Source organism: Physella acuta, unplaced genomic scaffold (genome assembly GCF_028476545.2).
Source record: "Physella acuta isolate Inbredline_101_S28 unplaced genomic scaffold, ASM2847654v3 ptg000583l, whole genome shotgun sequence".
In the NCBI taxonomy this organism is placed as follows: Eukaryota; Metazoa; Mollusca; class Gastropoda; family Physidae; genus Physella; species Physella acuta.
In genome coordinates, this window is record NW_026732102.1 from 37,501 (window position 1) to 52,500 (window position 15,000).

General features: G+C 36.5%; 1 protein-coding gene across 1 annotated transcript in view; it reads right to left on the reverse strand.

Moving 5' to 3' along the window:
• The window catches only part of LOC131947120 (phospholipid-transporting ATPase ABCA3-like), an 18,648-nt gene that overhangs the window by 234 nt on the left and 3,414 nt on the right, over positions 1-15,000 (reverse strand). The window contains exons 4-15 of the mRNA XM_059308227.1: positions 14,695-14,954; positions 13,082-13,313; positions 12,053-12,220; positions 10,663-10,808; positions 8,821-8,943; positions 8,123-8,240; positions 7,057-7,211; positions 5,065-5,214; positions 2,502-2,712; positions 2,004-2,101; positions 1,325-1,476; positions 248-289 (exon numbers count right to left, since the gene is read on the reverse strand). Coding sequence (XP_059164210.1) covers positions 248-289; positions 1,325-1,476; positions 2,004-2,101; positions 2,502-2,712; positions 5,065-5,214; positions 7,057-7,211; positions 8,123-8,240; positions 8,821-8,943; positions 10,663-10,808; positions 12,053-12,220; positions 13,082-13,313; positions 14,695-14,954 — 1,855 coding nt within the window. The remainder of the gene's footprint in view (positions 1-247; positions 290-1,324; positions 1,477-2,003; positions 2,102-2,501; positions 2,713-5,064; positions 5,215-7,056; positions 7,212-8,122; positions 8,241-8,820; positions 8,944-10,662; positions 10,809-12,052; positions 12,221-13,081; positions 13,314-14,694; positions 14,955-15,000) is intronic.

Below are 15,000 nucleotides of genomic sequence, written 5' to 3' on the forward strand. Positions count from 1 at the left end.
GCCAATTGGGCTGGTAAGTAGGTCACCAACCAGTTCTATGGCTCACGCAGGTTTTAGTGAGCCGTTGAACTGGTTGGTGACCTACTTACCAGCCCTATTAGGGATTCAACGAGGTTCAAATTAATGTATTCCAATGTATTTATAATTTAAATGCTTTTAGTCAGAATAAAAGTCATAGATTTCGCTCAATTTAGATTTGTAATGTTTTCAAAATAAGTCAACATTTAATAGTTTTAGCTATGCTTACACATCTTCGGAGTCTATCTTGGACTGGTCAAGTTCCCAGATTCTGTTTGAAGAAAATACAAAACAAGTTTAGCATAACAAAACACTAATAATACAAGTCCACATCCACACCATAAAATTACTTCAAGTGCTATTGTGTTTCTAGATCACCTATATTATCACATTTTAAACAATTTTATAAAATATTTTTTTTTTCTAGAATAATCTTTCAATTTAGTTTTTATGGAAATAAAGTAATCAAAACCTTAGAATTTACAAAGTCACGCCGATGATCTAAGCACTAAAACTGTTGGATAAGGCAATTCCATGTAAATTTTTGTTTAGTTTATACTTCATCGCATTACATGGTAATCAAAAGATGAGTGGGGGAGCATGTTTTAGAACTGGAGCACCGTGCATTTAGTAAAGTGAATTAACACCTCACGAAGATTGTGTCCACTACAGGAGTTTAGTCTTACTTTGTCTAGCCAGAAGAAACGTCCCGTGTACAGTCATGAACAAAATAATATCATTCTATAAGTTAAGTAGGTAAAATTCCCTTTTCTACTGTTGAGTAGATAGTGTGGTCAGCACAATTTCAAAATTCTATAAATAACAGCATTTTTTATTATCGAATGTTCATGACCAATATATTTACACTCTTTTCATGCATTATTTTTATAAAAAACGAATCATTTATCTGATTTATACAACGTCCACCTTATATCCAGTATTTAATCAGGACAATAAATGGAAGGTGTACCTAAGGAAAACGTATTTCATGCTGGTGGTGGAATGAAGACTTACCATTCATGCTGGTAGTAGATAGACTGAAGACTTACCTGAGGAAGACTGAAGACTTACCTGAGGAAGACTGAAGACTTACCTGAGGAAGACTGAAGACTTATCTGAGGAAGACTGAAGACTTACCTGAGGAAGACTGAAGACTTACCTGAGGAAGACTGAAGACTTACCTGAGGAAGACTGAAGACTTATCTGAGGAAGACTGAAGACTTACCTGAGGAAGACTGAAGACTTACCTGAGGAAGACTGAAGACTTACCTGAGGAAGACTGAAGACTTATCTGAGGAAGACTTACTTGAGGAAGACATCTTCTATGCTTGTGGTAGAGAGACCATAGGACTGTATCCTCAGCAAGTGCAAATCTTCCTCCAAGTCTTGCAGAAATTTTGGGAAAGCGCTGACGCAAAATTCGGGCAGGAGAAATACCAGCTCTGTGTTCGTTGAAGACTAGATAGGGAAAATGATACGCACATTTAGCCCTATATTGCGTAAAGTTTGTAACTAATTGAAATAACCACAAATGTATCTACATAAATGATTAAAAGAACTGAGGTTTTAATATGCTGCACTACTGTGAGATTCGGTTTAACTCAGATTCAAATCTAAACCAGGCTATAATTAAAGGAAGACAAAGTCAAAACAAAAAGACGAAAAGATACCTTTGTGTAGAAGAGCATTTAGTCCCTATTTTCCCAGGGTCCCCAATGTTCCCAAGGTTCTTATGTTCCCAGGGCTTTTATATTCCCACGGCCCCTATATTCCTACGGCCCCTATATTCCCACAGCCCCTATATTCCCACAGCCCCTATATTCTCAGAAACCCTATGTTTCCAGGGTTCCCATGTTCCCAGGGCCCTTATATTTACAGGGCCCTTATATTCCCAGGGCCCTTATGTTTTTCTATGCGGTAGATACACCGCAGCTATCCCTCAAATCACCTCTAAAACAACATAATTTAAGCGCTTATTTGGTTACCTTAAAAATGGCGGCCTCTTCAGCGTTCAAGATGTATTGAACAACTTTCTTTACTTTGCATTTGGCAGCCTTAACTAAGGTCAGCTTATAGCCCACGCCTGTAGATACATGTTATCAATTGAACTTCTGTGTATACATGTTTTAAGTGAAGTCAGCTTATTGTCTACATCGAGGAAAATGTGTTTCATAATTAGAATTAATGTATAGCCTATGTAAGACACATTATCCTTATACATTAAGATATCTTATTATAAGTAGCTACTTGGAACGGAGATTGTTTAGTCAGTGTTGCAAGGCTGTCATTTTGTAAGCGGACCCAAGAGGTCGCTATTTACTTTCAAGTATAAAAAGATGACAATTTGACGTAAACTTATGTATGATAAAATGTGTCATATATATATATATATATATATATATATATATATATATATATATATATAACATTATATATATGCCACTACTACCTAACAAGGAAACAGATCCTTATGAGTTCCGTACCGTAAGTCTTCTTTAAGAACATGGGCGTGCCGCAGCACTCCACCACACCGTTGGCCATGATGGCGACTCGGTCACTCAGGTAGTCGGCCTCGTCCATGCTGTGTGTCGTCATCAAGATGGTCCGGCCAGAGCGCCAGGTCATCAGACAGCGCCAGAGTCGTCTGCGTGAGCTGGGGTCAAGGCCAGTTGACGGCTCGTCCAGGAATATGGTCTGTGGTCAGATTAACAGTTGGACAGTGTTTGATGTGTAGTTTATATATATATATATATATATATATATATATATATATATATATATATATATATATATATATATATATATATATATAAATTCTCTTCATGGGGACCATACGAGACACCACGCAGCTTAGCCACCACTCTCATCCCCCACCTGTCAGGTGAGCTGTGGTTTACCCCGAATGTTTACAATAGTAGAGCCGGTTCGAATAAGTGACGGCTATTAGGGACAGATAATTTAGTTTTTAAACGATTTGAAACTAAGGGGATATATATAATAAGTTCTGCTTGATATTTTCATTGTCGTCTGTAAACGGCTGGTTTCACTGGGCGGGGTGGGGGAGGTAGGGGGTGGGGTAGTGTCGAATTCACAAATTATGAATTGTTAATAAGTAGAAAATAAAACAACTAGATAGCGGCGTATCGAGGGACCATGCGGGACACGACGTATGGGCACGCCAAATCTCCCCCTCCCTCGCTCTCAAGGCATGTTCAACAGACCATATCGATACCACCCACGCCCCCACAAGTCTGGTGAGCTGTAGTTCACGCCTAATATTTACAATGGTAGAGCCGGGTCGAATTAGTGAAGGGAAAGGGGGGGGGGTAATAATCGTCCTTCTCAAGCTATTGATAGTGTTTTAAAGCAAAATATTTCATTCGCAGCATTGGTGGTGCTGAATTCACAAATTATGAATTTCTGAAAAGCATAAAATAAAACAACTAGATAGCGGCGTATACTTACGGCGCGGGTCAGCTCGTTTAGATAGTTTTACATTGGCACAGCAGTTTATTTATAAAACAGTGTTTGATATTGTAGTGAATGAATGAAGGGGGTGGGGTGAATGTTGTTTGTAGTAACCAGCCCCGTCACCTAAGTGTTGACCATTCGTGTTGTGAGTTGTCTTTAATCACGTGATCATAGTCCGGTTTGTACTTGTTTGTGTACGGGTATAGGGTTGTTAAGTAGGTCACCAACCAGTTCTACGGCTCAAATAAAACCTATATGAGCCATAGAGCTGGTTGGTGACCTACTTACCAGCCCTATAAAGAGTATGTGCTTTACATCTATCTAAACAGGCCTATCACAGGTTAGTTTATAATTGTGCTGGTTACTTCAGTTGTGTGGCCTAGGCAGTGGCGTAGCGAGGTCGGGTGTCACCCGGTGCGGCACTTAATGTTGTCACCACCTCAGAGGCGTAGCGACTCTTCCCGAGGACAAACTTTCAATTTTCGATTTGCACCCCCTCCCCCTCTCAAACTTTCGATTTACCCCCCCCCCCCCCCTCAAATTTTACTCTATATATTTTACTATTTTTTGCTTTGGTGTCACCCCCCACCCCTCGCTACGTCTCTGGGCCTAGGTTTGTGTTTTACTTTTATTTCTTATTGTAAAGATCGTTGATTTATTTAGTCTTGTTGTGTGACACGTTTGTGGTTGTTTGCCTCATAAGTTGTGTGACGCACTTGATTTGCCGTTACGTGTGTCAGTGTGTTCACAATAAATATTTCGACACTTTTAATTTGGCCAAAACAGTTTGTTTATAAAACTGATTTATACTGGGACAGTTTTTGATATGTAGATATATTACACTGTATCGCTTGCCTGTTTGTAAAAAAAAATTGAGGCCATCGTTTGCCTTTTATGAAGTAAGTAGTTTGCTTTGTATAAAGATTTATATTCGATCTGTAGTTAATTCTTTTTACCGATTTACAAAACGACGATATTTTTTCAGTGCAAAAAATTTTCATCTGGTTAGTAGTTTGTCTGTAGTAAATGCAAACTGAATTACATTGGGTAATCAGATTCAGTATAAAACTATTTGTTAGCGCCAGTGTTTCTAGTAAAGTGCAGTATTCTACAGCTTTCAGTGTAGGTGTTACCAAACTGACAGGATTAGGTACCCCTTGCAAGTTTGAGCTTATTTTTAGTTAGAGCAAGAAATGAAGAAGATAGTGGTATAATCGAAAATGTGCCATTATTCTTATCTGTGATGTTTTCTGTAATATTTTATCTTGATGTGTTTTTACTGGTAATAATTTTTAATAGGATATTATTATCTGGGTTATTTTTTCAAAAGATATTCTTGCCTAGTGATATCTTATCCTAGTATATTTTTCCAGGTATATTTATGCCTGTGGATAATTTTTCACAAGACATTTTTGTCCTTGGATATTTGAAACAAATATTTTCCCCGGATGTTATTTTTTTGTCCTGAAATAGTTTTTTTCTGGATGTTATTATCCGGAGAATGTGCGTCTTGGGGGTTGTTTTGTCGGAAGATATTTTGTCGTGGAACTGCACACAGTTTTGTTAAGATAATACCTTCGTGTTCCCAGCAAAAGCACATGCAATGGAAACTTTTCTTTTCTGGCCATCCGTTAAGAGCAAGGGGTTGGTGCTCATCTTCTTCTCAAGATTCAACTCCGTCAGCAGTTGGTAGGCTTCCTTTTTCGTGATGCTGTCGTGCCTCATCTGTCGTGTCAACGTTGGAATCATGGTTGTCAGTCAAGGTGCAAGATGTTAGAAATATAAATAAAACATTACGCAGATGTTTCATTGTTAACTTTGAAGCTTACTTTTGAGTCATTAGATGCAAATCAGTATTGATTATGACGAGACACAATTAAGATGAAAAGATCACAGAAAAAAAACAAGCGATAAAGCGAACTTCCTAACTAACAACGCCAGATAAATTTGCTTTAATTAACAAATGCTGAAAAATGAGTTTTTATGTTTATGGCAGATTTTTAGACGGATTTTTATGGTTATGGTATGTGTGTACATCTACGGGTATTTTGTACATATGGGCAGAGGCGTAGCGATCCTTTCCGGCGCCCGGGGACAAACTTTCAATTTGGTGCCCCCCTCTGGAGCAAATTTTAATTTTGCACCCCCCCTCAAACTTTCGATTTGCACACCCCCACCCTCAAACTGCAAATATGCAGCTAAAATGACATTTTAATTTGTTTTTACAACCCATTTTGGCGCCCCCTAAGGTCGGCGCCCGGTGACGTATGTCCCCCCTGCCACCCCATCGATACGCCTCTGCATATGGGGCGTGCAAGTCTTTAGTATTTTTCTCAGAATACAAAAACTCGGATGTAAAAAAATAGTATTCCACTTTCGAAGTTAACGACAATGTACATATTGTATAGCACCATGAAGTTTGTTTAGTCTCCGCCATGCCAAAATTTTGCTACAAATTGAAATAACCACAAATGTATCTACATAAATGGTTAAAAGAACTGAGTTTTTAATATGTTGCACTACTGTGAGATTCGGTTTAACTCAGATTCAAATCTAAACCAGGCTATAATTGAAGGAAGACAAAGTAAAAAAAGAGACCTTTGTTTAGAAGAGCATTATGCTCGTACACTGCCAAACTCATTAACAAGTTAATTAAAAAGTCTAGTGACAATTTTAGCGCAATTTCCTTATGTTATCTAAAAATAGCTCTGTCGTAGAGTAAATCAAGAGCAGGGTTAGTAAAACCATTGGTTAAAATACATGTTTTATTTACAATAGAGTTACATGACTAAAACACATTGCGCGCCTAGCTACTGAACGTGATGACGAAGCCATAGAACGTGATGGTGCAGCTATTGAACGTGATGACGCGTGTGGTGTGGTTGGAAAAAATGCCTACTAATTGGGTCCAAATTTTAATTAATTCAAAAAATTTTTTGTGACCGAACGAAAGGATATTTTTGAAAACTTTCTTCGGCAATATTGTTCTAAATTATAGCAGGAATCGATTGGTACATGTTTCAAGTCGCTAAGTGGTCTGGTTGCCGAGATATGGGCTAAAAACTGCTTTTTTCGAGGTTTTTTGGCTTTTCCGGGAAATCCATGAAAGAAACCCGGAATTTTAAAGCCTATGTTCATCCTCGTAACTTGCTTAACATAATTGCTTTTGGAACTAGTCATCGATATTGCTTCGTTGAGGAGGAGATACGACTTAAAGCTGCGGACACACATCCATCCATTCATACATTCATACATTCATACATCCAGAAATGACGGGTTAATAAACGCAATTCTCCAGAATGGAAATTGCGCTAAAAAGTGCTTTGACTAAAAAAATAAAGGACTAAGACAAAACGGAGCAGAGAGAAGCTACCTAACTGTAGAAGATACCTTGCTAGAAGATTTTACAACATCAGCAAAAAGCGCACACACTAAAACAAAACAAAGCAGGTAAAAGACACCTACCTTAGTGTAGAAGACCATATGCTCGTAGATTGCGAACGTTAGTAAAAAGTACATTGACTAAAAATTTAAGGACTTAAAAGAAACTCGAGAAAAGATTGCTACCTTAGTGTAGAAGACCATATGCTCGTAGACTGTGAGTCTGGGAAAAAACAAATCGTGCTGAGGACAGAAGCCCAGGGTTTTTCTAATGGCTGTCAGGTTTCTGGTAACATCCATGCCGTCTATCATCACTTGACCGCGAGTTATGGGGGTCAGACCTGAAAGGGTTACAACATTTCATTTTTTTATTCAACTAAAAGGTTCGTTGCTTGTCATTTATTGACAAATGGCTCGTATCAATTGAAAAACGTTGAAGGGAAAATCTCATATCAACACATTACCATTATCGAAATCTTTTACGATTTAAACAATACTTATGTCTTGACAATCACAGTACAGCTAACGCGCATTATTTTCTCACTTATTATAGCGACTTTTTAAATATCACAAACATAATCGAAAACTTAATTAAAACACGGGTGGAGTAGAAATGTATATTTGCTAAAGAATATGATAATTGTGCGTGCGAAAATGTCCAATAATTTTAATACTTTGAAGGGTGTCACTGTTCTTAAATTTAAGAAATCGGTAAAGAAAAAAAAATTAAATAACTTAAATCACGTTTTATCTTAGCTAAATTAATTAGAGCGAAAACTTCTAATTGGACCTTTAAATCCCTACCTTAGATCATTGAAATCAACGTCAGTAAAACACGACAGTAAATAATTTAATTTACTTCTTTCATTAGCAAATTTAATTATAGCTAAAACTTCTAATTGGACCTTTAAATCCCTACCTAAGATCATTGAAATTAACGTCAGTAAAACACGACAGTAAATAATTTAATTTATTTCTTTTCTTAGCAAATTTAATTATAGCTAAAACTTCTAATTGGACCTTTAAATCCCTACCTAAGATCATTGAAATTAACGTCAGTAAAACACGACAGTAAATAATTTAATTTATTTCTTTTCTTAGCAAATTTAATTATAGCTAAAACTTCTATTTGGACCTTTAAATCCCTACCTAAGATCATTGAAATTATCGTCAGTAAAACACGACAGTAAATAATTTAATTTACTTCTTTCCTTAGCAAATTTAATTAGAGCCTAAACCTTTAAATCCCTACCTAAGATCATTGAAATTAACGTCGTTTTACCGGCACCATCATGTCCAAGCAACGTTGTGATCTGGTTAGTGTATATGTCCAGACTGACGCCAGCAACTACCATCGTCTGACCGTACATCTGATGGGAATGGAAGTCACGTCACATAAAAAAAAACCTTGTAAAAAAAGTGTCATTATCTTCTACGTTCTCAGTAATGTGGTTATCTATTTATTTAGAACATGTACGCGCGACAACATAAATTAGCCTCGAATCATTTAATGTGATTTTTCTTTCAAAAGGATCACTACCTCTACTAAATCTCTACATTAAATCAACACCTATCATAACAACATCACTATCACAACTGCATTACTACCTTAACTACATAACTATCCTAACAAAATCACTACCTTCACTAACTCACTACCTTCACTAAATCACTACCTTAAATAATTCACACCCATAATCACTACCTTAACTACATCACTACCTCAACTACATCGCTATCTTAACTAAATCTCTACTTTAACTACATCACTGCAACACTACCTTAACTACATCTCTGCCATAACTACATCCCTACCTTAACTAAATCTCTACCCTAACTACATCACTACCTTTACTTCATCACTACCTTAACTACATCACTACCTTAATTACATCACTACCTTAACTACATCACTACCGTAACTACATAACTACTTAACTACATCACTACCTTAACCAAATCACGAATGACAATACCAGCAGCTGCATTTTCTTGAAATGGCTCGAAGTACTCATCTTTTTTCTGTGTGATCGTGGGTATGGAGGCTTTATCTTCCTCCAAACGTTTCTTGTTCTGGATCGTAGACATTGGAGCAGAAAAGTTGGCTTATGGTAAAGGTGTGTGACGTAAAGAAATTGATCAACAGAAAATAAGAATTTTGTTTTTCACAAAACAATTTATGCCATACGCTTAAAGTTTTAAGTTTTAGCTGGATTTGTTCCTCTGTTTCACGATCTCAAAGATTAGATATATTTTTTTCAAGGAAATTAACTTTTTTTTTTATGTTTAGATCTATCTCTATATATAAAATCCCCCTTTCTCTTTCTCTCTCACACATACACACATGCTCATATTCACACACTCTACATCTGTAATTTTGTTTATATATATATATATATATATATATATATATATATATATATATATATATATATATATATATATATATATATATATATATATATATATATATATATATTATATATATAAACAAAATACGAAAATACGTACATGGAATACTCTATTCGGGCTTGTTTGAAACATGAAATTTTTTTAAAAATTAAAACATGTTACAACAACACTTCATTTGTGTGAGTGCTATTAGTCTGTTTTGAAATTCTCTGTTTTAATGGTTGACATATTGCTTCTTTAACTATAAGTCAGTCAACAGAATATGAAGCGTGAAAGCTTTGTATTTGTAATGGTTTATCGCCTTATGTTTATTTTTATGTTTTTTTGTATTTATATTATTAGTTTTTAATACATTTCCTGTTTATGCTATGCCATTCTTTATTATGTATTTTAAACAAATAATAATAATTGAGAAAAGTAATTGCTTTTTAATTTGTTTAGTGCAAATCTATTAAAAGTTTCTTAAGAACACACATATTTGACTATTTAAAAAATGGAAATAAGTCATGGAAGTGGTTTGAACTCATATAGCCTATATATATTTTTTTCCTTTACGAAACAGCGTGTGTTAGCTGCTGTAGAACATCACTACTGTAGTAGATCTGTTTGTTTTTTTACAAGAAAATTTTTTTTTTCAACTATAAAAAAAATTATTACGGTCGGCTTTGGGCCCCTAAACGGCCTGGGCCCCCTGCATTGCGGGGTCTGGCGGCACTGTAGTTCCGCCCCTGCATCGCAATCATACTGCTGTTTAATCTGCTGGTATATGTGTTTAAGCTATGCTAAAGAACAGTGCCAGAAGTACATGTGGGGAACGGCAGAGTCTTAACTTCCGTTTGATATGTCGACCGTATGTTTTTCAATTGATGGTTTAAAAAAAATTCCCCTTTATCTTTAAGTTCAAGTAGAGGTGGTGGCACATAGTGTAACCACACTTTTGCTTCATATGTGGTAGTCACAGAAACGGATTAACTCTACTCCATCTACCAAAAGGTTCCATGATAGCTGATCCCAGACAAAATGATATAATGAACGAATCATCTCATGGACAAAATATATTAGGACATAACATTTCAGGACAAATGATATAATGGATAAATGATATAATGGACAAAAGATATCAGGACATAACATTTCAGGACAAATGATATAATGGACAAATGATCTCAGACATATGATCTCAGACAAAATATTTCAAAAAAAATATCTCAAGGCAAAATAATTATAGCATTGGAGATGATTTTAGCCAATTTTAACACGTGAAATAATTGTTAAAGTTACCTTTAGTCCTGATATATTTTGTCTGGGATATTTTGTCTGAGATCATTCGTCCTGTCACCATTCCACACAATATCTTAAACAAAACGACACAATGTTTACCCAACATCTGTGAAAGAGAGATCTCCCTTCCCCACAGCCAGTCCGCTCCACCACACACAGCAGCAACACGTTGACCACAGTGTTGAGCAACATGTACACCAGCCCTTCACAAAACTCCTGCAGCAGGCTATCCTGGTCTTCTTCGCCTGCGTTTTACGGAGTTACATTTTGTATAGCTCGCATCTCATATCAGTACTGAGTTAGGATAACCCAGAGGCGTACCGACGGGGGGGGGGTATATATGTCCCCGAACGCCGACCTTAGGGGTGTCAAAATGGGTTGGAAACAAATAATTTAAAAGCTTATTTTAGCTGCTGTTTTTTAATTATAAATATAACAAATATATGGGGCGGGGGCGCCAAATTGAAAGTTTGTCCCCGAACGCCGTTAACGTCGCTACGCCTCTGCGACAACCCATCCAAACATATTCATAGGAAATTGTCCCACCCTTTAAAGTAGCATTACGTTTCTCCACCAAAATATATATGACGGTACAGTTGATAACATGTACTATTCCTTATGATGTCTTATGTTTTGTTTTACATCATGAAAAACTAATTACAAGTACGTATGACCCGTAAGTCTCGAGTTCGAATCCGGGTTCAAGTCAGTAGACCGTCCCTGAGTCCACCCAACTCTGATGGGTACCTAACTCACGTTAGGGAAAGTAAAGGCGCCTGGGCATAGTGCTGACCACACTATCTCTTCATAAGCCGAGGTCACAGAAACAAGTCAACTCTACTTCACTTGCCCCATAGACCGTCAGGTTTGAAAGGGTAGCTTTACTTTTATTTTATGAGAGTTAAACGTAAAGTAGCAGCGTAAGTTGTTTGTAAACATGGCAATTAGATGAATAAAACACCCGGCTTGGTAGGAACATTCCGATGATGAAAAGGTTTATACTAAAACTAACAAAATACAATCGCAAACTAACGCTGTCCGGGTTTCTTTTAATCATTTTTCTCTGGGGGACGGGATGATACACTTTCGATGTGGTTGGTGGAAGCGAGCACTTACAATTTCCGAGAAAGGGGTGGACTTGTTTAAAGTATACTTTTTTTCTATACTTATTGTATTTTTTTATATATAAATTCTATTTTTTCTATATAAACTATATATTTCTATTTAAATTCTATTTTTTTCTATTTTAAATTATATTTTGGTCTTTTAAATTCTACTTTTGTCTATATATAAATTTTTATATTTTTGTCTAAATAAATTATATTCTTTTCTATATTAACTATATTTTCTCTATACAAATTATGTTTTTGTCGGTATAAATTATATTTTTTCTATATAATTATGTATCAGATACCTGAAAGTAATTCGTCTGAGGTAAAAAAAAAAAAGAAAACAAGAAAATGTTTAAATGTTTCTCGCCTCCACTTACACTGCATTTCGGACGCACACATCGAGTCGAAACACTTCCGGATGCCGTGAGAAAACAGCAGTGTTCCAACAAAATGGTTGGTCCATATTCCGGCTCGACTTTCTATCATTTTGGAGATCGCATTTGCTCCGGTGAACGCGATTAATGCGTAAAGACCAGCAAGCGAGCCTGTCGATAAGAAAAAAAAAATGTCCTCGTTTTAAATAGTGGATAAATCTTCTAAATCGTATTAGTTATGTTTTAATTAACAGACTTTTTTTAAGGATTACCAATCTTGTTTTGTTGAAAAATGTTTCATTTCAATACCTTGTTTTATTTTTAAATGGTGAATCCAGTGGCTTATATATATATATATTTTTAACGATTGGTCTATAATTAAATATCACGTATTGATGTTTTATGTGCTATGTGGTCTGCTGAATCTGATTTTGGCATGCTTTTCTTTCTGGATGCTCTTATAGCCTTCGTCCAACCAAGAACAAACTTAAAGGCAGCAGTCGTTTGGTTTTGGAGTTGTCTTTGTTAGATTGGTTGTTGTTCCCAACTATCAAGCCCCTTCTTGCTGGGAAGTGTGTTGTGTGTGAGTGTGAGTTTGTTGTGCTGTGTGCTGTGTTGTGTGTGAGTGTGAGTGTGTTGTGCTGTGTGCTGTGTTGTGTGTGAGTGAGTGTGTGTGTTGTTCTGTGTGTGTTGTGTATTGTGTGTTGTGTGAGTGTTATAGGTGCGCTGTGTAGGTGTGCTGTGTGGGGGTGTTTTGTGTGGGTGGTTGTGTGGATGGTTGTGTTGTATTTGATGTGCTGTGTAGGTGTGCTATGTGTTTGTGTTGTATGATTAGGTTTTGTGTATGCGTTGTGTTGTGTGTGTGTGTGTTGTGTGGGTGGGCTGTGGGTGTTTTGCGAGAGTGTTGCCTAGGTTTGTTGTCTAGGTGTGCTGTGTGGGTGTTGTGTGCGTGCCTACTGTGTGTGTGTTTTGTGTGTGTGTGCGTTGTGTTTGTTTGAACATAAAAACATACCATCCCAACCATTCTCTCACCGTCGTTTAAAAAGCTGGACAGCGTCAGAGAAAACGTCAGGCTATTTATCACCATGAGAAGCATCAGCCCGTACAGGGAGATGAAGTACATTTGAAACAGCGGCCCGTTGGCTGTCTTGGCGCTCCACGACACAGCTACGATCAGAGCGACGATGAGCCCAAAACATAACCTGGCCACAAACCAGGAGCCCCAGTACACCGGCTGTCGAAGTCCCAGCATCTTCAGCGTTTTCTGAGGAAGGTTTGAAGATTCTGTCATATACCTTTACCGTTATTTGAATCTCGTGATGAATAAGTTTGGAAGAGGTGAGTATAGAAAGATTAACTAGTATACCGCCATTGTTTTCATCTCGTGATGAATAAGTTTGGAAGAGGTGAATATAGAAAGATTAACTAGTATACCGCCATTGTTTTCATCTCGTGATGAATAAGTTTGGAAGAGGTGAATATAGAAAGATTAACTAGCATACCGCCATTGTTTTCATCTCGTGATGAATAATTTTGGAAGAGGTGAATATAGAAAGATTATCTAGTATACGGCCATTGTTTTCATCTCGTGATGAATAAGTTTGGAAGAGGTGAATATAGAAAGATTAACTAGTATACCGCCATTGTTTTCATCTCGTGACGAATAAGTTTGGAAGAGGTGAGTATGGAAAGATTAACTAGCCAATATTTTCTGCGGGTGGTTCGAAGAATCTGTCATATACCTTTACCGTTATTTGCATCTCGTGATGAATAACTTTGGAAGAAATGAGTATAGAAAAATTAACTAGCAAACCGCCATTGTTTTCTGAAGACGGTTTAAACATTAAGCCTTGAACGTTTACAGTTACTTCAATCTCGTGATGAATAAGTTTGGAAGAAATGAGTATAGAAAAAATAACTAGCAAACTGCCATTGTTTTCTGAAGACGGTTTAAACATTAAGCCTTGAACGTTTACCGTTACTTCAATCTCGCGATGAATAAGTTTAGACAAGATGGGTATAGAAAGATTAACCAGCGTACCGTAGAAAATCCAGCTCGGTTGAATTCAGAAAGTTAAATTTAACTGCCTAGTTCACATTTTAGGAAAAAACTAATATAGGTCAATAATTTTTAAAAACAAACGCCTCAGAAACTTTTGTATGGACATCATACAGATGCAATCACACACTCGACTCGGGGAAACAACTTTGTTTGAGACATTTTTAGTCATTTCTGTTGCTTTCTAAATTAACGGTTAATTGAGAAGATACATTTGTGTTGCAGTCGACTCATACATGAGTTTTAGGTACAAACGATAAGGATTTCTTGAGAACACCCGACAAAAAAACTAATCTCAAAATTAGTTTACAAAAAAAATAAAGTCAAATCTTGAATGTACTTGTAATAAAATAAGATGTTTTAAAAAAGGAGTATATAGAATAGACATTTTTATTTTTAATCTAGGTGGTTATGGAAGAAATATACTGTTCGTAAAAGAACAAAGTGATCTTGCTGTAGAGAATAAAATATTTACATTTTAAAATTTACTTATTTTTGGTTTATAAAATGATTACATTTCACAAACGAAACAAGTCTGATTGTTATATGAAGCCAGGGCGTAGCCTGACCGGAACGGCAAATTTACCTTAATATTGGAAACTTTTTCCTCAACAATCAGCGCCGTGGTAAACACGCAGAAAAACAACAGTATGGCGGGGAGGTAAGGACACAGCAGAGTCAATCTCTGGATGTTCACATCCCGTTCGACCTGTATTTGCGGCATCATTTGTGTTTTTAAAAGCAGAATTGGGTTGTATGTCAGGTTCGCACGTTCCTTCTTCCAGTGGTTCAAGTAAAGCTCAGAGACCACAAGTTGGGCGGAGATTAACCCTTTGTTGGCGTAATCTAAGATATGGATTAATTGTGTTACACACGTTGACAGATTAAGAAA